The sequence below is a fragment of the Dasypus novemcinctus genome, chromosome 9 (genome assembly GCF_030445035.2).
Source record: "Dasypus novemcinctus isolate mDasNov1 chromosome 9, mDasNov1.1.hap2, whole genome shotgun sequence".
NCBI lineage: Eukaryota > Metazoa > Chordata > Mammalia > Cingulata > Dasypodidae > Dasypus > Dasypus novemcinctus.
Genome location: NC_080681.1, coordinates 54,538,038 through 54,564,155, shown reverse-complemented (window position 1 = coordinate 54,564,155; position 26,118 = coordinate 54,538,038). Strand labels below are relative to the sequence as shown.

Below are 26,118 nucleotides of genomic sequence, written 5' to 3'. Positions count from 1 at the left end.
CTGTCTCCTTTTGCTATTTAAAAACTGAGATAATAGTATTTGGCAAGTCAAAGTACCCCTTAATGAACAATCATTTCTTTTAGAATTTCTAAATGAATGGGATTTTAGACAAGGAAAGGAGCAAGTAATCTTTAAAAAATGGACCTTATGAGCAATCTTCATGAGTACTATTTTAAATCATACTAGCAGTTATTATTCCCTCATTCTCAAAAGTAGAAGATAATCTCTGAAGAATATAATACATGTTACTTTTTTTCCCTTTCTTTTCAAACAGGCAAACCTTTGAGAGCTAGAGAAATTCGGTTAATACCTTATCATTTCTTGGCTTCTCCCAAATAGGCAAACCCGTGGCACCTGGAGAATTCTGGGACATTGTTGCAATAACAGCCGCAGATGAAAAACAGGAACTTGCCTATAAGCAACAGCTGTCAGAAAAGCTGAAAAGAAAGGAATTACCACTTGGAGTTCAATATCATGTTTTTGTCGATCCTGTTGGAGCCAAAATTGGTATGCAGTTTATAATCAAGTTTGTAATAGAGGTTCTAGGCAAAATAATCATTAAAGAAAAGGCTTTCTGTGGCTTACAAATAACACACTATATTTCTGCCCATCGATAGCATCTATGGACTATGTAAATTGATTCTTTTTTTAGAGAGAGAAAGTGGATAGTTACTGTTCTTACTCATTGTGACTTATTGTGAAAACTTCAGAATGTTATTTAAAAGAGATTTTATTAGTTTTAATGACATTTACTCACATGATGAATATCCCTTTGGACCTTGTCAGTAGAGCTCTTAACCACCAGCTCCCCACTCACCAATTTTTCCTTGAGAAATTTACATGATGAGAGCAAATCAGGAAAAATATATATTTGGTCTCTTGGGACAATGTTGCAATATGCCAAAGCATCACAAAATATTTTCTTAAAAACCCCAGTTGTTGTCAACTTTACCCTTTGACCTTCCACTGCAAATAAAATCCGTTCTTATTTTCCCTGAAAACCATTTTTCATGTGATACTTAAGGCTGAAGCCCCTTCATCTAGGAAATGTCAATGTTGCATAATTAGATAATGTCAGTGTTACATTTTGTCAAAACCTATACAATTGAATGGTGTAAAGTATAAGCCATAACATAAACTGTAGAACATGGCTAGTAGCAATGCTTCAATATTTGTTCATCATTTGTAACAAGTGTGCCACTCTAATGAAAGATATTAGTGATAAGGGAAAATATGAGGGGAAGAGGGGGTTGGGGTATATGGGAATCCCCTGTATTTTTGGTGTAATTTTTCTGTAATTTAAAGCTTATTTAAATATAAAGTTAAAAAATTAAAAATATGACATTGACATCTAATTATGCAACATTGTTTTAATCCTCACATAATAGGTCAGTACTATTATTATTCCCATTGTATAGATGTGAAACTGAAGCACAGAAAGTTAAATAGGTTGCCCAAGGTAACTAGTAAATGGTAGTTAAATTTAAGATGTGTTTTAGGCAACCAATTTCTAAAAAGCTGTTTTGTAAAGAAATCAAACTTGAATATTTAATTGTCATATGGGAGAATTATTTAAATGGGTTTTGTAATTTGTAACTCCATGTGAATAATTTATATTTGCAGTCTTCTATTGTTGAGATTGTCTGATTTATCATTTATTATTGTCACTATTTTCAGGAGAATATTAACTCATAATTTATTACTAAGGGCTAATCTCGGGGTTTTATTACTAAATGTTTTTTTGTTTGCTACGAGATGTATATACTTAACTTGGTTATTTTGCCAATATCTTTGCTGTTAGTGATAGCAAAAAGCCATGTCCCTGTTATAAAACGTAAATTTACCGTAATTATGAAGTTTTAGTAAGTTTCTGTGAGTAAATTGTGCTTCTTAACTTTATTTTTAAGGAAATGGAGGATCAACACTTTGTGCCCTTCAGTGTTTGGAAAAGCTCTATGGAGATAAATGGAGTTCTTTTAGAATCCTATTAATTCACTCTGGTAAAGTTATACTTTACTAATTTCATCTTCTTTTGATTGATTTATCTGCTATTCTAGGGACTTTTTTCTCCTTTGCATATACTTTTCTTTTTCCTTATTCTTTCAAGTTGTTTTGCTTTGAAAGCAAATATTTCATACTTTTTTTGCTTTGATATTCTTTATAAGCACCGAAATATATTGTTCACAGAATTTTAAATTGTAGATTATATCCACAGTCAACTTTTCATGGAAATTATTTTGATGTGTGTATACAAAATTATTTTCCTAAGGCAGAACTTTTCAACATATGACCATTTTTCTGCCATGCTTTAGAAGGGATTCTTGTTATCAATGAGAGGCTTGTTTTACTCTGGGATTGACAGATTTTTGACAAAACCTTCTGTCTTGCATTTTCATTTAATTATTGCTGACTAAAAGTACAATCTCTAAAAGAGTTATAAAGAAAGATGATAATGAAGCATGGCATTGACAAGTAAGTACATGAAAGGAAAAACAAAAGAGAACATTTAAAACAAAAAGAAAATAAAGACAAAATTTCAGAATAAAGGATGCTCTTTTAAATTAATTTAGTAGCATGAAAAATTTGTTACAAGAAAATACCTGTCATTTTTCTTTATATGAGAGCTCATGAAAACTTTGTCATGGACTCCCTTATTCCCTACTCCCACCCTAACCTTGGTAACATGTATTTTAGATTCTGAGTATATGCCTTTACATATTTTATTTATTTCACGTCAATGACTTTATATTTGTCCCTTTGTATCTGGCTTTTTTCACTCAACATAATGTTTTCAGATTTCATCCATGTTGCCAAATGTATCAGTATTTCATTCCTTTTTATAACTGAATACTAGTCCATTCAATGTATATACCACATTTTGTGTATTCATTCATCAGCTGAAGGACACTTAGGTCGCTTCTACCTTTTGGCAATTGTAAATAATACCTCTGTGAACACAGGTGTACAAATATGTTTGAGTCCCTGCTTTCAAGACTTTTGGGTATATACCATGTAGAGGGAGTGTCAGGTCATATGGTAATTTTATACCTAACTTTCCAAGAAACTGCCAAATGGACTTCCCAGTGGATGTACCATTTTACATTCCCACCAACAGTGCATCAGTGTTCCTACTTTTTACATCCTCTCCAACATTGTAATTTTCTGTTTTTGTTTTTTTAAATAATACTTATTCTAGTGGATTTGAAATGGTATCCCATGGTGTTTTTGATTTGCATTTCCCTAATAGCTACTGATGATGAGTATTTTATTTGTTTTCTGGCCATTCATATATTGTCTTTGAAGAAATGTCTATTCAAGACTTTTGCCCATTTTTTTATTGTCCTTTTATGGAGTTGTAGGGTTTCTTAATATATTCTAGGTATTAAACCCTTATCAGTTATGTGGATTCCAACTCTCTTTCCCATTGACTGGGTTGTCTTCTCACTTTCACAATAAAGTCCTTTAGTATGCAGAAGTTTTTAATTTTGATAAAGTCACATTTATCTGTGTTGTCTTTTGTTTCTTGTGTTTTGGGTGTAAAGTCTAAGAAGCCATTGCCTAACACAGGATCCTGAAGATGTTCCCTACATTTTATTCTAGGAGTTTTATAGTGGTTCTTAAATTTAGGAACTTTGATCCTTTTTGAGTTAATTTTTTTTTTAATCTTTTTTTTTTTTTTTAAGATTTATTTAATTTCCCCCCTCCCCCGGTTGTCTGTTCTCTGTGTCTGTTTGCTGCTGTCTTGTTTCTTTGTCCGCTTCCGTTGTCGTCAGGGGCGCGGGAAGTGTGAGCTGCGCCATTCCCCAGGCAGGCTGCACTTTCCTTCGCGCTGGGCGGCTCTCCCTACGGGGCGCACTCCCTGCGCGTGGGGCTCCCCTACGCCGGGGACACCCCTGCGTGGCAGGGAACACCCTGTGCGCATCAGCACTGCGCGTGGGCCGGCTCCACACGGGTCAAGGAGGCCCGAGGTTTGAACCGCGGACCTCCCATGTGGTAGACGGACGCCCTAACCACTGGGCCAAGTCCGTTTCCCATATGTAGCGTTTTAGATAGGGATCCCCCTTCATTCTTCTGCACATGGCTTTCTAGTTCTCACAGCACCATTTGTAAAACAGACTATTCTTTTTCAATTGAGTGGACTTAACAGCCTTGCCAAAAAAACAATTGACTATAATGTGAGGGTTTATTTCTGAACCCTTAATTCATTTCTATTTGTTTATATTCTGTCCTTGTGGCAATACATGCTGTTTTGACCACTGTAGCTTTTAATAAGTTTTAAAGTTGAGAAGTATTAGTTTTCCAGCTCCAAGCATCTTTTCAAGATGGTTTTGGCTATTCAGAACCCTTTACTCTTCCAAATTTTATATTTGGCTTTTCCAATTCTGCAAAAAAGGGTGTTGGAATTTTGATTGGAACTACATTGCATCTGTGAATCATTTGAGACAAAATTGTCATCTTAATATTTAGCCTTCCAATACATGGTTATGGAATGTTCTTCCATTTATTTAGATCTTTAGTTTATTTCAGCAATATTTTGTAGTTGTCCATTTACAAGTCTTTTACATCATTGGTTAAATTTATTCATGGATTATTTGATTCTTTTAATTACTATTGTAAAAGGAACTTTTTTCTTGCTTTCCTCCTCACATTGCTCATTATTAGTGTATAGAAACACTACTAATTTTTTCATATTATACCTTGTATCTTATACCGTGCCACTTTGCTGAATTCATTTATTAGCTCTTGTAGCTTTGCTGTAGATTTTTCAAGATTTTCTGTATATAGAATCGTATCATCTGCAAATAGTAAAAGTTGTACTTCTCCCTTTCCAATTTGAAGGCCTTTTGTTTCTTTCTCTTGCCTAACTGCTCTTGCTGGAACTTCCAGTGCAGTGTCGAATAGCAGTTGTGACAGTGGACTTCCTTGTCTTATTCCAGGTCGTAGAGGATAATTTTTCAATCCCTTGACAATTGAATATGATTTGAGCAATGAGTTTTTCATATAGCCTCTTTATTATGTTGAAGAAATGTCCTTCTATTCCTATTTTTCTAAGTATTTTATCAAGAAAGGATGCTGGATTTTGACAGTGCCTTTTCCGTGTCAATATAATTGTGTTTTCCCTTTGTTCTGTTAATGTGGTATATTATGTTAATTGATTTTCTTATGTTGCACCATCCTTGCATACCTGGAATAAATCCTACTTGATTATAGTGTATAATTTTACTGTGTGTTTTTATTTGATTTGCTTGTATGTAATGAGGATTTTTGTACTTGTATTCATAAAAGAAATTGGTCTGTAATTTTCTTTTCTTATAGTGTCTTTATCTAGTTTCATTTATTTCAGTGGGGTCAATACTAATATCCCCTCTCTCCTTTCTGATTTTATTTATTTGCATCCTCTCTCTTTTTTTCTTTATCAGTCTGTCTGCCAATTTTACCAACCTTCTCAAAGAACCAACTTTCGCTTTTGCTGACGCTTCCCAGTTCTTCTATTTTATTTTTTATTTCATTTATTCCTGCCCTAATCGTCATTTTTTTTCTTGCCTGCTTGCTTTGGCTCTAGTTTGCTTTTCTTTTTCTGAGTCTTCCAAGTATGCAGTTAGGTCTTTGATTTTATTAATAGTTCTTCATTTTTAATGTAAGCATTTAAAGCTATAAATTTCACTCTGAGCACTGCCTTTGTTCTGTTCTGTAACTTTTGATATGTTGTGTTCTCATTTTCATTTGTCTTAAGATATTTACTGATTTCCTTTGTGATTTTTTTTCTTTGACCCATTGATTAAGATTGTGGTGTTTAACTTCCATATATTTCTGGATCTTCCAATTCTCTGCCTGTTATTGAAATCCAGCTTCATTTCATTTTAGTCAGGAAAGGTGCTTTGCATAATTTCATTCTTTTAAAATTTATTGGGACTTGTTTTGTGGCGCAAAACATATCCTAGAGAACAATCCATGAGCACTTGAGAAGGATGTATATCCTGCTATTTTGGGGGTGCATTGTTCTGTATACGTCTGTCAGATCTAGTTCATTTACCATATTATTCAAGTTCTCTGTTTCCTTCTTGATCTTCTGTTGATATTCTATCTATTGATGAGAGTGGTGTTTTGATGTCTCCAATTCTGATTGTAGAGGTGTCTGTCTCTCCCTTCAGTTTTGCCAGTGTTTGCCTCATGTATTTTGAGACACTATGGTTGAGTGCATAAGTATTTGAGATTGTTACAGTTTCTTGATGGATTCTCCCTTTTATTAATACATAGTGTATACATAGTGTCCTTTTTCTCTTGTAACAACTTTTGACTGAAAGTATGTTTTGTCCAATATTACTATTGTTACCCCAGCTCTCTTTAGGTTATAATTTATATGGATTATTCTTTTCCATCATTTTACTTTCAACCTATTTTTGTCTTTGGATCTAAGGTGAGTCTCTTGTAAACATATAGTTGGATCATGCCTTTTTATCCATTCTGAGTTTAATCCATTAATATTCAGGTTCTTTACTGTAAATGTTCAACCATTTTGGCCTTTGGGCTTTTATATGTTATATCTTTTTGTTTCCCTCTTTTCATTTATTGTTACCTCCTTTTTTGTATAGATGATTTTTTGTGATGTATCTGACTGATAACTTTCTCATTTCTGTTTCTGTGTGTTTTTATAATACTTTCTTTGTCATTACCTTGGGGTTTATATTACACAACCTAAGTCTATAACCAATAATTTGAAAAGATGCCAACTTAACTTCACTAGCATATATATAGAGAATATCCATATCCCTCCATGTCCTTTCTTTATGTTGTTTTTGACCCACATAACTTATTTACAGTTTGCATGTCCATTATCAGGGAATATGAATATTTCTTCTTCAATTGTATTCTCCCTCTTAGAGGAATTAAAGAGTAGAGTTATATTTTGAGGATATAGTATTAATGGGTTTTACACTTAACATTTATTTATATTTACTGAAGATCTTCGTTTCATCACACTGTCTTTTTCATTCAACCTGAACAACTCCCTATGACAGTTCTTGAAAGGAAGGTCTTTTAATGACAAACTCTCTAGTTCTGTTTATTTGTGAATGTTTTAAACTCTCCCTCATTTTTGAAGGTCAGTGTTGTCAGATTAAGAATTTTGAGCTGGCATTTCTCTTTTAGTACCTCAATGTACCATACCTCTGCCTTCTGACCGCCATGGTTTCTGATGATAAATCAGCAGTTAGTCTTACTGAGGATCCCTTGTATGTGATGAATAGCTTTTCTCTTGCTGCTTTCAGAATTTTCTCTTTATCTTTGGCATTTGACATTCTGATTAGTATGTTTCTCAGAGTAGGTCTACTGGGCTTTATCCTGGAGTATATTGCACTTCTTGGACATGTATATTTATGTCACTCTCAAATGTGAGAACATTTTTTACCTCAGTTTTCTTTCTGTCCCTTTCCTTTTCTGTTTTCCTTGTGGGACACCCATGATGCATATGTTGGTACACTTAATGCCTTACTCAAGTCCCGCAAACACTGCTCAACTTCTTCTATTCTCTATCTGTTCTTCTCACTCTATGATTTCAATTGTCCTGTCTTTTAGTGCCCTGAATCTTTATTCAGCCTGTCATGCCTGCTTTTGTATGCCTCTCATGCATTTTTAAATATCCATTATTGTGCTTTTCATACCCATAATTTATGTTTCTTTTATTTTATTTTTAAAGAGGCTTTAGATTGCATAAATGATACATTGAAAATATAGGGGGTTCCTGTGTATCACACCCACTCCCTTTCCCATAGTCTTCTCCATTAACAACATCTTTGATTAGTGAGGGACATTCGTTACAATTAATGAACACATAATGAAGCATTACTACTAACCATTTTCAATAGTTTACATTATTTTTACCCTTTGCATTACACATTTTTATAGGTTTTAACAAAATGTATAATGGCCTGTATCCGTCATTGCAGTGTCATTCAGAAAAATGCCCCCATGTTACACCTGTTCTTCCCTCTCCTTCCCCTCAGAACCTCTGGTGGCCACTGCCTTTATATCAGTGTTACAAGTTCTTCCATTGTTAGAATAATAATAAGTCTACTTTAGTCCATAGTTGCATCACCCCCTTATGTTTTTTCATTCTGTAATCTTGAGGATTTTAGGATGGTGATGCCGACTCTGTTAGTGATTGAGAGGGGCTTAGAACCCATGGGACAGATGGATGGAATGCTCTTGCTTGCAATTGTAGATACTCTCATTTTTAACAGGTATAGTGTTAATTATAGGTTCAAATAAAAGGGGAAGAAGAGCCAGTATAAGGAAATTATAAATAAGGCTATATGTTACTTGGGGGAACATATATTCCAAGTAAGGCCCTCTGGCAGGGTGCCCAATTCCTGAGATTGTCTGCCTGCCTTTAGTGTCTAGATGTCTCTAGAGCCCTGAAGAGCACCCCTGCTTGAAGCAGTTTTTGCTGTGGCATTAAATGAGATCCTCCCGAGATGTACATAAGCATAACCCCTAGATTGACCTCCCAACGCACATGGAAATCTCTTAGCCATGAAAACTCATTTGTATTTAGTATTTTCAACTTTTGGTCAAGGTCTTTTTCCAAATGCATCACTAGTTGGTGCTTGGTAATAATCCCTCAGTGCCAAGCAGCCTCATCCCTAGGAGTCATGTCCCATATAGGAAGTAAGGTGGTATAGTTTATATGCTGAGTTTGCCTTGAGAGGGGCCATATTTGAGCAACCAGGAGGCTTCCAGGAGGTAACTCTTAGGCAATATATAATACTAAGCTAAGTTTCAGTTTCACAAAAACAAGATTCATAAGTATAAGCATCAACATCAAGGGCCTAGCATATTGTTGTGTCCTCTTTTGCTAAGCACTGCCTGTATACTACAGGGATTCTTGCCACTCTCTTAGAGAATGTAGTAGGACTTCCCAGAATGGGAATTCAATTTTCTTTTGCTTATTTTGTGTGAGACAACACCCCATAACCACTTGAACATATTCATATTCCATAAAGGTATGCACCAGGTGCACCGCTCCCCACACAACCCCCATCACCAATACCCTGCACCAGGGAAGCGGACTTGGCCCAGTGGTTAGGGCATTCGTCTACCACATGGGAGGTCTGAGGTTCAAACCCGGGGCCTCCTTGACCCGTGTGCAGCTAGCCCATGTGCAGTGATGATGCATGCAAGGAGTGCCGTGCCACGCAGGGGTGTCCCTCACATAAGGGAGCCCCATGCACAAGGAGTGTACCCCGTAAGGAGAGCCACCAGCCTGAAAGAAAGTGCAACCTGCCTAAGAATGGCGCCACCCACATGGAGAGCTGACACAACAAGATGTCGCAACAAAAAGAGATACAGATTCCTGTGCCGCTGACAACAACAGAAGTGGACAAAGACGACGATGCAGCAAATAGACACAGAGAACAGACAACTGGGGCGGGGTGGGGAATAAATAAATAAATCTTAAAAAAAAAAATACCCTGCACCAGTGATTGTTCCCTGCCACAGTTGTGAGCCACAGTTGTGACCCTTCTGTAATCCAAAACCTCCCCAAATACAAAGCTGAATAAATAAATGAATAAAATTAATTAAAAAATAAAATAATGATAACAAGTAAAATGAAAATTGGAAAAAACGAGAAAAGTTTTCCATTGTGTCTTTCATCATCATAACATGTTACCTTTTACATACAATGACAGTTTCTTCTGTATGTTCCCCCAGTCTTATTTTTTGGCTTGATTTTTTCAAATTTAGGTTACAGAAAAATCACATAGAAAATACAGGGTATTCTATATCACCCCCCCTCCCTCCCCTTCTCACACTTTCCAGTATTGAGAACATCTTACATGAACATGGAGCATTTGTTACAATTGATGAACAAATTAGAATCATTGCTACTAATCATGATCAGTGGTTTACATTATGGATTACATTTTGTACTGTACAGTTTTATAGGTTTTCACAAAAGTTATAATGGCCTATATCTGTCAGTGCCAGATCATGCGAAACAATTCCAATATCCTAAAAATGCCCTGTGTTCCATCTGTTCTGTTCTTCCCTCCCCCCTCCCCTTGGAACCTATGGTAACCATTAAGTTTCAGTTTTTGAAGAGTATGGTTCAGAGTTACATGCATTAATATTAAGGGCTTGACATATTGGTCTGTTTTCTTTTATTAGTCACTGCCTATGTTCTCAAGAGATTTTTACCCCTCTAATTGAGAATATAGAAGTACTCCCCAGGATGGAAGCTTAATTTTTTTTTTATTGTGTAAATCCCCACCCACTGAGATAATACTATAACAAGAAGAACATTGTCATATTCCATAGAAGCCTGCCCAAATGTGCTCTATCCCACATATCTCCCCACTTCCAACACCCTGTATCAGTAAACCTCCCATGCCATATTTGCCAAAAGGCCATTCCCATCATTGTAGTTTTAACCACGTACCTGCAAATCGCCAGAGTTCACCTATTCCTTCCTCCATCCCTCTCCTCAGTTCCATGGATCGGCCAACCCAACCCCCTCACCCTGCTTCCCCTCAGGTTCCCATTCATCAACCCCTTTCACATCCCTGTACCAACATCACTCCATCCATTGCCCATCATAAGTCCTGTCAGTAAAGTCATGTAATATTTGCCCTTCAGTGACTGACTGACTTCACTCAATGTAAGATCTTCAAGATTCATTAATGTTGTCCCATGTGTTACTACTGCATTCCTGCTTAGAGTTGAGTAATACCCCACTGTATGTATATACCACAATTTGCTTATCCACTCATCTGTTGATGGTCTCTTGGGTTGCTTCCAACTTTTGGCAATAGTGAATAATGCTGCTATGAACATCAGTGTGCATATATCTGTTCTTGTTCCTGCTTTCAATTCTGGGTATATACCCAGCAGTGGGATTGCTCCTATCATATGGCAGTTCTATACTTAGCTTCCTGGGGAACCGCCAAACTATCCTCCACAATGGCTGCACCATACTACATTCCCACCAGCAATGGAAAGTGGTCCCTCTCCTCGTCATCTTCTCCAATACTAGTAGTTCTTTTTTTTAGTAGCTACCAGTTTAATAGGTTTAAGGTGATATCTCATTGTAGTTTTGATTTGCATTTCCCTAATAGCTAGTGATGTTGAGCATCTTTTCATGTCCTTTTTAGCCATTTGTATTTCTTCTTTGTAAATGTGTCTATTCAAATCTCTTGCCCATTTCTTAAATGGGTTGTTTGTCTTTTTATTTTTGAGATATAGGATTTCTTTATACATGCTGGTTATTAGGTCATTATTGGGTGAATTGGTACCAAATATTTTCTGCCATTGAGTAGGCTGCCTTTTCACTTTCTTGAAAAACTCCTTTGAAGTGCAAAAGTTTTTAATTTTGAGAAGGTCCCATTTTTCTATTTTTTCTAGCATTGCTCATGCTTTGGGTATAAAATTTATGAACCATTTCCTACTAAAGTACTCATAGATGCTTCCCTACATTATCTTATTGGGGCTGTTGTCTTATTGTCTTGCTTGTCTTATTGTCTTGGCTCTTATATTCAGATCTTTAGTCCATCTTGAATTAATTTTTGTATCAGGTGTGAGATGGTGGTCTCTCTCATGCTTTTGGATATGATATCCAGTTCTCTAAGCAACATCTGTTGAAGAGGCCATTTTGTCCTAATTGAGTAGTCTTGGTGATCTTAGCAAATATCATTTCACCGTATATGCAAGGGTCTATATCAGACCTCACAGTTCCATTCCATTGGTCAGTATGTCTATCCCTGTGCCAATTCCATGCAGTTTTGACCACTGTTGCTTTGTAGTATGCTTTAAAGTCAGCATGATTCCTCATATTTTGTTTTTCTTTTTCAATATGTTTTTTACTATTCTGGGCCCCTTGCCCTTCCAGATAAATTTCATAATTAGCTTTTCCAGCTCAGTAAAAAATGCTGTTACAATTCTTATTGGGATTGACTTAAACCTGTAAATCAATTTGGTTAGGACAAACATTTTAATGTTTAGTCTTCTGATCCTTGTACCTGGAATATTCTTCCATTTATTTAGGCTTTCTTTGATTTCCTTTAAAAATGTGTAGTTTTCCATGTACAAGACCTTTACATCTTTAGTTTAATTTATTCCTAGATATTTGATTCTTTCAGTTGCTATTGTAAGTGGATTTTTTTTCTTGATTTTCTCCTCAGCTTGTTCATTTTTTGGTGTATAGAAATGATACTGATTTTTGCGTGTTGGTCTTATATCCTGCCACTTTACTGAACTCAGTTATGAGCTCTGGAAGCTTTGTTGTAGATTTTTCAGGGCTTTCAACATATAGGATCATGTCATCCATAAATAGTGAGTTTTTCACTTTCCCTTTCCAATTTAGATGACTTTCATTTCTGTTTCTTGTCTAAGTACATGAGCAAGTACTTCCAATACAGTGTTATATAAGAGCAGTGATGGTATTTCAGATCTGAGAGGGAAAGTCTTTAACAATTCTCCATTGTATATGATGTTAGCTGTGTGTTTTTCATACATACTCTATCATGTTGAAGAAGTTATTTTCTATTCCCATCTTTTGAAGTGTTTTTATCAAGAAAGGATGCAGTATTTTGTCAAATGTTTTTTCTGCATCAATAGAGATGATCATGTGATTTCTTTTCTTTCGAACTCTTAATATAGTTAATTACCTTGATTTTATCTTGAACCATCCTTGCGTACCAGGGATAAAACCCACTTGATCATGGTATATAATTCATCTGATGTTTTGTTGAATATGATTAGCAGGTATATTTTTGCGGATTTTATCATCTAGATTCTGTAGGGAGAATGGTCTGTAGTTTCCTTTTGGTGTCTTTATGTGGCTTTGATATTAGAGTGATGTTGGCATCATAGAATGAGTTAGGCAGTGTTCGCTCCACTTCTATTTTTTGGAAGATTTTAACCAGAATTGGGGTTAGTTCTTTTTGGAATGCTTGGTAAAATTCATCTGTGAAGCCATCTGGTCTTGGGTTCTTACTTGGGAGGTTTTTGATGACTAATTCAATCACGTTACTTGTTATTGGTCTGTTGAGTTCATCAGTGTCTTCTTTCATCAACATAGGGTGCTTGTGTGTTTCTAGAAATGTCTGAATTTCATGTAAGTTATCTATCTTATTGGCATACAATTTTACAAAGCATTCTCTTATGATACTTTTTATATCTGTGGGATCAGTGCTGATATCACCTCCTTTTTCATTCTATGCATTTCTATCTTTTCTCTTTTTCTTTGTTGGTCTAGCTAAGGATTTGCCAGTTTTATTAATCTCAAAGAACAAGCTTTGCTTTTTGCTAATTTTTCCTGGTGATTTTTTATTCTCAATTTCTTTTAGTTTTGCTCTAATCTTTGTTATTTCCTTCTTTCTACTTGCTTTGGAATTGCAAGTTTGTTGTTCCTTTTCTAATTCCTCCAGGTGAGCAATTAGGTCTTTGATTTTCTTTCTTTCTTCTTTTTTAATATAAGCATTTATGTCCATAAATTTCCATCTCAGCACTGCTTTTGCTGCATCCCATAATTTTTGTATGTTATGTTGTGATCTCATTTTCATTCATTTCAAGGTAGTTACTGATTTCTTTTGCAATTTCCTCCTGGACCCACTGATTATTTAAGAGTGTTTTGTTTAACTTCCATATCTTTGTGCTATTCTCTCTGCCCCTTAGTAATTTCCACCTTCATTTTATTGTGGTCTGAGAAATTACTTTATATAATTTCGATCTTTCTGGATTTGTTAATACTCTTCTGTGGCCTAATCCATGATCTGTCCTGGAGAATGATCCATATACATTCAAGAAGAATGCTGCTGTGTCCTGCTGTGTTTGGATGTAATATTTTGTATATGTCTATTAGTTCTAGATCCCTTAACGTATTATTCAAGGTCTCTGTTTCTTTACTGACCCTCTGACGAGATGTTCTGTCTAATGGTGATAATGGTGTATTAAAATTCCCACTGTAATTGCAGTGAAGTCTATGTCTCCCCTTAGTTTTCCCAATGTTTTTCTCATGTATTTTGGGGTACCATGGTTAGGTCCGTAAATATTTATGATTGTTCTTTCCTCTTGATAGATTACCCTTTTAGTAATATATAGTGTCCTCCTTTGTCTCTTAAAATAGTTTTGTGTTTAAATTCTATTTTGTCCAATATTCATATAGCTACTTCCACTCTTTTGGTTCATTGTTTGCATGTAAAATCATTTTCCATCCATTCACTTGGAACCTCCTTGCATCCCTGAGTTTAGTTTGAGTTTCTTTTAGATAGCATACAGATGGATCATATTTCCTTATACATTCTGCCATTCTCTGTCTCTTGATTGGAGAGTTTGATCCATTAACATTTAGTATTATTAATGTTAAAGTGGTACTTATATTAGCCATTTTATCTTAAGGTTTATATATGTCATATTTTGTTTTTATTCCTCTTTTTATCTTTTTAGTTATTCTTACTAATTATTTTCCTTTCCACTGTCTTCTCCAATCCTCTCCTGTTTTTTCCTTTCAGCCTGCAGTACTCCCTTTCATATTTCTTGAAGGACAAGTTACTTATTGACAAAATCTCTTTTTTCTGTTTATCTGTGAATATTTTGAACTCTCCCTCATTTTTGAATGCCAGCTTTGCTTGATACAGAATTCTTGGCTGAAAGTTTTTTCTTTTAGCAACTTAACTATGTCATACCACTGCTTTCTGGCCTCCATGGTTTCAGATGAGAACTCAGCACTTAATCTTATTGAGCATCCCTTGTATATGTTTGATCATTTTTCTCTTCCTGCTTTCTGTATTCTCTCTTTGTCTGAGTGGTTGAGAATTTGTGAAGTATATGTCTAGGGGTAGGCCTGTTAGGATTTATTCTGTTTGGAATGTGTTGTGCTTCCTGAATTTGTACATCCACATCCCTCAAAAGATTTGGGAAATTTTAAGCCATTATTTCCTCCAACACTCCTTCTGTCCCCTTTCCTTACTCTTCTTCCTCCAGGATGCCTTTAATGCATATGTTTGTGCATTTCACGTTGTCATTCAATTCCCTGAATCCCTGCTGAATTTTTTTCTTTTTTTTTAAATCTGTCTGTTCTATCTGCGATTTCAGATTTATTATCTTCAAAGTCACAAATTCTTTCCTCTGCCTGTTCAAATCTGCTGTCATGTCCTCCTATTGTATTTTTGATTTCTTGTGGTGTGCCATTCATCATCATCAAATCTGTTATTTTTTTTGTATGTTTACAATTTCTTCTGTATGTTCCCCCAGTGTCGTCTTCATATCCTTTCTCTTTTCCTTTACTTGATTAAGTTGATTCATGATAGTTATTTGGACATCCTTGATTAATGGCTCCACATTCTGCATCTCCTCCTATTTTTTATTTAGTTCATTAGACTGGACCCTGTCTTTATCTTAGTATGACTTGCAATTTTTTGCTGGTATCTAGGCATCTGTTTATCTTAATGGACTTATTCAGAAAGAAAAGGAATAATGAAACTAAGGAGAAAAATAAAATAAAATATACAAAAAACAACCCAGAAAAAAATAGGCTTCCCTCTTAGACCACTAGGAAAGTTCTCAGGGTTCCAGTGCTTATCAATCAATCACCCTGTAGCCTTCCCTCCACAGGGAATGTGCCTGGTATTAGAAAAGAAAATAAAGATAAAATTTTTTTTTTAATTTTTAATTAAAGAAAATTTTTAAATAAAAATAAGAAGAAATAACAGTTCAAAAAACCTAAAAATCTTGAATTATAAATTTTCTGTCACAACATGCTAGCTGGATGCCTGACAATCTGCTGGATCACTCTCTGGAGCCCTTCCTTAAGCAATACTGGAGACTTAGTAGATATGAGGAAGGTGTCAATCCACTGAGCCACACCCACTCCACAGGTTCAGTAGGTTTCTTAAAGTTTATCAGAACTTTCTGTCTCTCCCTTCCCTTTATTCCTTCAGGCAAATTAGACTAACAGTTTGCTGGCTCTCTCTTATGACTTCCTTCTCTCCAGGGCTGTTAGGCTCCTGTTAGCCCACCCCCTCACTGACTTAGTTCCTGTCTTTCCCAGGGCAGGTGGCTGTATAGTGTGCCTGACTGATCCCTCCTCCCCTCTCCCTGGGACTGTTTCAGTGCTGACTGGGTTTTTTTAATTATTATTTCCCTCTGTTCTGCCCCCTTATTTCTCCTCCCTCTTATACTATCCCCCCTCCCCCTCTCCTCCCTTTCCCTCTCGGTCTCTCCTGAGTCCCACCCTTATTTGCCCTTCAGCTCCCCCATGGATGGGTCACTTGCATCCTCCAATTGCTGGGCTGGCTACAACTGAGATTCAGAGTGGGCTCTGCTGGCCCACTCACTGAAGAGAAATCACTCTCCGCTTTCCTTCAGACCATTATTCCTGGGAGTGTTGTAGAATTTGAGAGAGGTTTAATTATTTGAATATAGAGAGGCCAGGACTCAAGAATGATTTTGAGAAGGAAAAATGGTTTATTGACGGACGGCCGGTCTCGGGAGTTTTTTGTTTCTATCCTGAGCCCGCAACAAGATTTTTGAGTCCTTTTTATACAGAGAGGAAAGCCTAAATGGTCTTTTTGTTTCAGTTCTTAATAGGCTTGAATTAGCATATATATTTTCTACATTTTAGGTAAGCTTTTAGCATGGACTTTAGACATTTTAGATAAGCTTTTAGCATATTTGGTTTGCATTTCCCTTAAATACTTAAAGTTTATAGACCTTGCATTGTTAAACTGTTTCCTGGGACTAGAGTCATTGCCATTGTTACTAAGGGCAGGACTGCAGCTTTTTACCGTTCCACACCCACAAGTCAGGGAGCTTAGGTTATCTCTGAAGAGACAAAGAGCCTCCCACCCATAGCCCACATCAGGAGCAGGACCATTTTTCCCCTCTCATGTGGCTGCAGTGAGCCAGGGATTTTACCAAGGATATTTGCCTTGAGGGTGTGCAGTTCCCAGCCACAGGGACAAGTAACTCATGGTTTTCGTTTGGCTGCATTGTCTCTTTGTCCTTCTCCCTCCTGGATGATGTGCAGTGCTCTCCTGGTTTGCAGATCCCCAAAGCAGCTCCTTTGGATAGCTTTTTGCCCTTCCTCTTTTGTTTTTATGAGAGAATTGAGCCCTGCCAATCTACTCCCATGCCATTTCCCCACAAGTCCGTTATGTTTCTTTTTAATTCCTATTTTTGCTCATTCATTCTTTTCTTATTTTTTAAAGCAATTTTATTGAGATATATTCACATACCATACAATTAATCCAGAGAATACATGCAATGGCTTTTTGGTATAAAGACAGAATGGTGCATTCATCACCAGTATATATGTTAGAGCATTTTCATTACTCCAAAAAGAACCCTCCCACCCCTTAGCAGTCACCTCTCAATCCTTCCATCCTTCCCCTGCCATACATATCTGCTAATCTAATTCTATCTTTATCATTTTATTTATATATGCAATTCATATAAATGGAGTCAAACAATATGTAGTACTTTGTGTCTGGTTTCTGTCACTTAGGATAATTCTGTGGGTTTTTTTTAACAATTGATGAAAAATGTTCATTTATTACAATTCACATTGTTTTAGATTTTTTTTTAGGTGCATTTTAGCTCATATACTACCCTATTATTTCCATCTTATAATATTAACATATATTCGTTCTGGTTCATGGAAGAACATTCTTATATGTGTACTGTTAACCACACTTATGCTCTGCAACAGGGTTCACAGTGCTATACAATCCCATTTTTCCTTTAGCTTTTCTTCTAGTGATATAAACAACCGCAAACTTTCAACCACAATCATACATTGGTACTGCTAATTACATTCACTCTAATGTGCTGTCATTGCTTCTATCTAATTCCGAACATTTATAATCAACCTTATTACAAATTCTGCACAAATTAAGCCTTTGGACAGTGTCTTTTCAACTCTTTTGCCCATTTTTAATTGGGTCATTTTTCTTTTCATCATTGATATTAAATGCTTTTTGTATTTGATTTCCAAATACAAAATATGTGGTTTCCAAATATTTTCTCCCATTGGGTGGGCTGCCTTTTTACCTTTGTTAGAAAGTCCTAAAAATATGGAATGCCCATGAATTTGTGTGTCATCATGCACCAAGGCCATGCTGATCTTCTGTGCCTAATTTCAGTTTTAATACATGTGCTAGTGAAGCAAGCACCACTTTCAATTTCTCTCAGTATCCTTGAGCTCTATAATGACCATTAGTTTCTTTTCTTTTTATATTTTCCTTCAACTCCATGAGTTGATTTAGGAGATTTTCTTGAACATCTTTGATTGGTTATTCCAAAGTCTTTGTCTCCTCTGAAGTTTTCATTTGTTCCCCTGACTTAGCCATGTCTTCCTATATCTCAATATGGCTTGTAATTTTTTGCTGTTAACTGGGCGTCTGATTATTTTGATGTGTTGATATGCTAACTCTGAAGGTCAGTTTCTTTTTTACCAAGGGTTTTATTGTAGATTGGCTATATGTTAAGGCTGTTCTTTGATATTTGGTCCAACTTAAACTGACCCTTTAGATTGGCCCATATTTAACTGTTCAAATTTTCAAGGTCTTCTGCACCTGATTCTTGCTGTTGACATGCAGTACAATCTCTAAGATTACCCATTTATGTGCAGTTGTCTCACCTCCAGGACAAAACTTTTTTTCCTCTGGGAATCCTGATCTTTTTTAGTCATTTTTTGTGCAGAATTTTCTCCCAAAACCTGTGATTTGTTTAACTTCTTTTCCTCACTCAGTGCCCCTTTTCATTATTCTTTTCAGGTCTAGGACCTGTCCTACTTTACAGTAGTTCAGTTTTCCCCTTTTGTTACTCTGTGAGGCTTTTCTGCCTCTGGTTACTACCCTGTTAGTTTGTCCTACCCTAGGGAGCCAGGTGGGTTCAATGTTTAAAATGTCCCTTTCTTCATTTAGGTAATCCAATAATCAGAGGGGGTGGTGAGTGTGTATATCTCTTGCCAACAGTTCTACCAATGTCTCTTTTATTCCCTGGAGTCCCTTTTGTATATAAGCACTGGACAGTTGCTTATGGTCCATCCTGAGTCTTTTCAGAGTGGCTTTATGGTCTGAATCGACAGGAGAACGTCTCTGGGCCACGCTGCCTCTGTGTGACACTTAAGCTGCGTGGGACCATTTAACAGGGAGGGGTCCAGACTGGTAGGTCCAGGTCATATATCTCCTCCCTTTATTTTTGTTATTTTTGTCGTTATTATTTTTCTTCTTTTTCTTTGATTCAGCATTTGTAGAGTCCTTCTCTAGTCTCTATCACAATCCAGAGTTCCAAACAAGTGGGATTGGTCCCTTTATTAGTTGTTTCCAAAGGGAGACTTTTCTAGGAGATGTCTTATGCTACATATTGATGACATCACTGAACCAATTTCTTTAAAGATTTATTTCTTATTTATTTCTCTCCCCTTCCCGCCTCTCCCCTCCCCCCGCCCCCCCCCCCCAGTTGTCTGCTCTCTGTGTCCACTTATATCTTGTCAGCGGCACCAGGAATCTGTGTTTCTTTTTGTTGTGTCATCTTGCTGCATCAGCTCTCCGTGTGTGCACCCAGCTTCTGGGCAGGCTGTACTTTTGTCGCACAGGGCAACTGTCTTTACAGGGCACACTCCTTGCACGTGGGGCTCCCCTACACAGGGGACACTCTTGTATGGCATGGCACTACTTGCGCATATCAGCACTGCCTGTAGGCCAGCTTCACCACGTGGATCAGGAGGCCCTGGGTTTCAACCTTGGACCTCCCATGTGGTAGGCAGATGCTCTATCCGGATCTACTTCCCTGAACCAGTTTTGTTTGACTTTTTCTCTATGTAATGCTGTCTCTCACTATAATTGGTTATATAAAAAAATGCTGTAAGCTAATTAACATACTGAGAAGAACACACTTCAAGAAATTAAGAAGTTATAAGGTTCAGAGGGACAAAGCCTTTCTAAATTAAAAACATATAAATTTTAAAACTCTTAAATAAATGTAATTTTATTTCCTTTAAATGTATATAATAATTCAAGGAAAGCTACTGCATCTGGAAATTACTATTTAGTAGATAATTATAATTTGGAATTGGTATAGCGGTTTTTGGCAACAACTCTTTTTTCCTATGAAACATATTCCTTTTGTAGAATATGATTAAAACCATTGCTTAAAATGTAGATACTAGATCATAATTTAGCCCAGGGTTACATTTGATTTGAAACACTTCATAGGATCTATAGTATATTAGAATTCTTTCCTAATCTGGAATTTTAAACTGCATTATGTCAAATGGCTACAGGAAAATTGCTTTTCAAACTTGTCACTCGTAATTCATTATTATCTTGTAAGTTATAGTAGCACATTCTATATATTAAATATCTTTATAGATATTTTGCATTGTAATTGATGCCTTTGGGTTTTTAAAATCTAATAAATAACACATTTTTAAATGTTTGTTTTGTTTGTTTAATTTTATAGGTGGCTACAGTCAACGCCTTCCTAATGCAAGTGCTCTGGGGAAAATTTTCACTGCTTTACCTCTTGGTAACCCCATTTATCAGATGTTGGAATTAAAATTAGCCATGTACATTGATTTCCCCTCACATATGAATCCTGGAATTCTAATTACCTGTGCAGATGATATAGAACTTTATAGTGCTGGAAAATCTGAGTTTATTAAGTTTGACAAACCTGGCTTTACTGCCTTAGCTCATCCTTCTAGTTTGACTGTAGGAACCACACATGGAGTATTTGTCTTAGAACCTTTTAATTATTCAGAACATAGAGATCTTGAGTATAGGTGTTGCCATCGTTTCCTTCATAAGCCCAGTATAGAAAATATGCTTCAGTTTGATGCTGTGTATAGAGCTGGAAATTTTCCTCAACAGGGCTTTGCTGGAGGTGACCATCCGTCTCTTAAATTAGACAGTGAATATGTCTACACAGACAGCCTATTTTACATAGATTATAAATCAGCAAAAATGTTACTTGGTTTTTATGAAAATATTGGCACACTCAACTGTGAAATAGATGCATATGGAGACTTTCTGCAGGCCTTGGGACCTGGAGCTACCATGGAGTATACCAGAAATATATCAAATGTCACTCACGAAGATTCAGAATTGGTAGATATAAGACAGAAAATATTTCATCTTCTTAAAGGAACATCACTAAATGTTGTTGTTCTTAATAACTCCAAATTTTATCACATTGGAACAACAGAAGAGTATTTGTTTCATTTGTCTTCAGATGGCAATTTGAAATCAGAGCTTGGCTTACAGTCCATAGCTTTTAGCATCTCTCCAGCATTACCAGAATGCTTTGGTAAAACATCCTGTGTCATTCAAAGTATACTGGATTCAAGATGTTCTGTGGCACCCGGCTCAGTTGTGGAATACTCCAGATTGGGGCCTAATGTTTCAGTTGCAGAAAACTGCATTATCAGTGGTTCTTATATCATATCAAAAGCCATCCTGCCTGCATATTCTTTTGTGTGTTCCTTAAGCTTAAAGATGAGTGGATGTTTAAAATATTCAACTGTGGCATTTGGAATACAGGACAACTTGAAAAAGAATGTTAAAAGTTTGTCAGATGTAAAGTTACTTCAATTCTTTGGAGTCTGTTTCCTGTCATGTTTAGATACTTGGAATCTCAAAGTTACAGAGGAACTTTTCTCTGGAAATAAGACATATTTGAGTTTATGGACTGCTCGCATTTTCCCAGTTTGTTCTTCTTTGAGTGATTCAGTTACAACATCCCTAAAAATGTTAAATGCTATAAAGAACAAGTCAACATTCAGCCTGAATAGCTATCAGCTGTTGTCCATTGAAGAAATGCTTATCTACAAAGATGTAGAAGACATGATAACTTACAGAGAGAGAATTTTTCTAGAAATTAAAGAAAAAAGCAATCTGATTTAGAGAACATCTTCAGTGTTGTATACTTTGGCTTCTTTTAATTGAACAAGTGGCAAATACAGGATTTTCTGTAGACTTTTTTGCTTGTTTCACGGAAATGAACTAATGAAAACTATATTAACGTTGTTATAACATTAACCTCAAAATACAGATAAACTATTTTTTGATGAAAGAATTAACATTGCAAGACTATAAGTTAGAAAAGGCATGTTGTTTTTGGTGCATATTCACCACTCTTGCAATTTTCCTTTAAATTAGGATAGATTTGTGGAGCATTGTTTTGTTCACATACCATTGTAGCTTCAAATGTAATTTTCTAAAGATACCCTTAAAGTTTTTCTGTCTTCTTTTGGACTTTGGTTCTAGTAATATTCTAAGTGTTTATTGACAACTCTTTCCTCAAATGTAATCATATTTAGATGAACTAATAAAAATGACGTAGGGTCCTTGCTGACAAATTCAGATTAGATCAGTGCTTTATTATCTGATTATTTAAATTGATAAATGACTAGATACAACCAGTTCTGAATTGATGATGATAATCTATAGCTCTCATGACACAAACAGACATCTGCACACCAATATTCATAGTGGCATTATTCACAGTTGCCAAAAGTTGGAAACAATCCAGGTGTCCATTAACTGATGAATGGATAAACAAACTGTGGTGTAGTCACATGATGGAATATTATGCAGCTGAAAGAAGAAATGAAGTTGTAAAGCATATGACAAACATGGATGAGCCTTGAGGACATTAACTGTATGCCTGCATACTATAAACCAAATATATTATGTAGCGTATGGTATAATTCAAAAAAAAAATTTTATATGTATACAGTACATTTAATTGAGAGATGTATGTTTTTATTCAACTTTAATTTTATATTTTCAATTATTAAATGTACAAAACAGTTAAAAAATCTATAGCTCTCAATTATGTTGTCTTATCAAAATGAAATGAAAAGGATGTGCATGTTATTTTGTGCTTATAGGCTTGATAATATTTTTGTATATCTTATTAATTTTCCATAATGTTCCATTCCGTAGGAAAACACACACACAGAAATCCATTATCTTCATGGGGTAGATAGGAATAATGACATGCACTGATAATCATATAACTTCATTTTGGTCATTGCTTTCATCTTCAAATAATCCCTTTAACAGAACTTTTAAATTGCCAGATGGACAGATTTTATTATACTTTGCATCCATATTCTCTGCACAAGCCTTGGTGACAATATTGAAAACCAGTAATTGGCTAATGTTAGGTAACAGGAGAGAGGCAGAAAAATAGAAAGACTTAAATAATACACAGACCACAAACGGGTTTCAGGAAAATAGAAATTGCCTGGAATTCCAAGTTATGTGCTACCATTTTGGTATAAACACTGATAGGAAATGTCCTTATATCGAAGTCCAATAATTAATTAGAGACAGGATGTGTCAGTTTTGTGGTTTATATTAAAAGGAATATATTGAAATAAGAACTGATCTGCACTGCTTTCATTTATAGAGTAACATGTCAATATGGAAATGGGTAAACTAGAAATGACTTGTCTGTGACCCTCAATTATGTTATTTATTTCCCCACTTTCTGGGTTCTTCCCATGGAGAAAATAAAAAGGGTTTGTAGTTATTGTTTAACATTTCTTGATCACCTGTTTGAAGAGCTTTCAGAGTATGCCATGTGTTTGTCATTCATTAAATGTACAATATTTTACCTAAAGTGCCATCAAATATAAGATTCACCATTTTATGTTCCTCTAAGAAAGAAAAAGCACTACCCTTGCATCCTGCAAGTCCTTGATGGTGACATCAATCTGCAACCCCTCCAGGAATGCACTATTGCTTTTTATTTACTATTTTCCTAGAAAGAGTTCTAATTGCTTCCATTTGGCCTTTCCTGCCATAATAGCTCTCACCTACAAGTCAGAGAACAAATGTGGGGATTCTGTCAGTTGTTGATATGTTCCAATTATGCATTCTGGAACTGGGAAATAATCACAGAATGGGTTTAGGGATCTTCTGAACCCACGTGAAACAGATCTGAGCTAAAACTATTTATCACTTGATCTCCATAAACCATTACTCTGTTTAACAGCAGTATCATTTTGGTTCTCCTAGTGTTAATGTCAATTCTAAGCCAGTGACTAATAATCTCAAGTTGTTTGGTCATTTCTTTTTTCCCAATGCACATTTATCCTGGTAAAATATCACAGGTCTCTTTGGTGAAGTGTTAATTTTTTGGCAGTGTAGGAGAGACCTTCCCTTCATTCATCTCTCATGTTGTGCTTCAATTGGGAATTTGAAGCCTTGCTCTCATCCCCCCCCCCCTTTTTTTTTTACAACAGTATCCAGCATATTTAGGAAGAACCAGCCAGAAAAACTGTTAAGGTGTCAAGAACACCCTCAGTCAGAATTTCACTTCTTGTAAGCATTTGAGAAGCTCTATCCAGTGGTGATATTTTATGTTATTTGTATTGCCAACTCAATCCGTGAACTGTCAATGCCATATTGATTGTTGGAAATAGAGTCATTAATGCATTTGAATCAAATCAGATTAGAGTTACAATTCCAAAAACCTCAGAGCCAATTCGGAAATCTCATCCTTAAGATTTTTGTTTCTCAAAACCCACGCCTGGTACCAAAGATGTATTAGCATGCTCTAGAGAAACAGAACTCTAAAATTATGAATTTTTTAAAAGAATTATCTCACACAACTGTGGAGATGGGCAAGTCCAAATTCATAGGGCAGGCTGCAACGTGGGTACTCCAGTGAATTCTAATTTTTTATGAATTCCCCAGGAGAAGCTGGCTGGCTAGAATAGAGATGGAAATTCTCTCTTCTGACTGCTGAAATCACCACTTCTCCTTTTAAGGCCTTCAACTGATTGGATGAATTTTAGTTTCCTTGAAATGTTCTGTCCCAAAGAATTTGAAACTGTCTTTCCTTAAGTTGCATTCCTTGTTGTATGGTACCACACATGCATGGACCTACAGTGCACCTAACTCAACCAAAGTGACATAGGCATAGCTATAACCAAGTTCACATATAAGCAGATAATAACACCTCCGTGACAATTGCTACCTGGCTAAAAGCTATTGTAAAACACTCAAGATACATGCTCTTTTCAGAGATGTTAAAATGTGGAGGAAAAAAAGTGAATTAGAACAAATGATTCTAAACTAGATGTAACCAAGAAGTTTTAGTAAAAAGATCTAGAAAAAATTAAAAGCAAGTCACTCTTAAATTCCACTCCAGAGTGTAATATGCATTATGATAGAAATAGTCTTTCTTATGAAGTGACAGTTTTGTGACAATTATAAGCCATTTCAATAGCTTCCCAGTGAAAAATGTTTTTTATTTTCTAAATCTTACCAGAATTATATCAATTCAGACCTTCAGGTATAACATTGAAATAAATTTCTTCTTGTTTTATAATTTTTCTTTCATAAAATCACTACACTCAAACAGTCTAAAGGTTCGTAAAAGACTGCTATTTTTTTTTTAGCAATTTTACTCCATAAATGTAGTAATGAGTTATTATTAACAGTGATCAAGGAACACATGGAAGAAAAAAGAGAAAGCCATGGAAACAAGAAGGTAGAAGTAATGAATTCTGAAAGAGAAGGGAAAGACCAGTAGATGCCACTATATCCCTTGCCATGTGACAGAGGAGTCCAGGATCACTGGCAGCCAGTATTCAGGAACAAAACAGCTTAGATTAGATTTGAGAAGTTGATGCTGAAGACTTCCTGACTTTGGGGAAATTATCCATTCAATTTGATTCCTGACCTCCAAGATTCAAAGAGATGGGAAACAATGCTGTATGAATCTGAAGAAGCTTAAGGCATTAAAACCAGACTTCCTGATTCAAACTCAAAAGTGCACTCATGAAACTTCTGGAGTAAATAGTGGAGTAGAGAGCTACAAGACACTCCTCAAAGTAACCTAGTGACAGAAACTGGAACAGTGATTCTGGGACTCCTAAGGCAGGGATCACTGTACAGTATCCAGATATGAGTGAGACAGGGAGACTGAGAAACTGTGGCAAAAAAAAAAAAAATTGTAAATGAATCACTCTGCTGCAGTTGCTGGTGCCCATCACACTTGCAAGGTTCACCATAGCCATTATTTCAGCACTGCCTGGTGGAGGTTGAAAATCATATATTCCTTCCATAGGTCTGTGGGTAACAATTTGCCAGAGTGAAATCT

The 26,118-nt window shown here is 35.9% G+C and overlaps 1 protein-coding gene and 1 non-coding gene across 2 annotated transcripts in view; one reads left to right on the top strand and one right to left on the bottom strand.

The window, feature by feature from the left end:
• The window catches only part of TNNI3K (TNNI3 interacting kinase), a 423,099-nt gene that overhangs the window by 1,140 nt on the left and 395,841 nt on the right, over positions 1-26,118 (top strand). Inside the window, exons 2-3 of the mRNA XM_058303361.2 lie at positions 340-507; positions 1,908-2,000. Of these exons, the coding sequence (XP_058159344.1) occupies positions 340-507; positions 1,908-2,000 (261 nt within the window). The remainder of the gene's footprint in view (positions 1-339; positions 508-1,907; positions 2,001-26,118) is intronic.
• Positions 18,063-18,167, bottom strand: LOC111761188 (U6 spliceosomal RNA). The gene has a single exon (XR_002794620.1). It is a non-coding gene; the product is annotated as a U6 spliceosomal RNA (small nuclear RNA).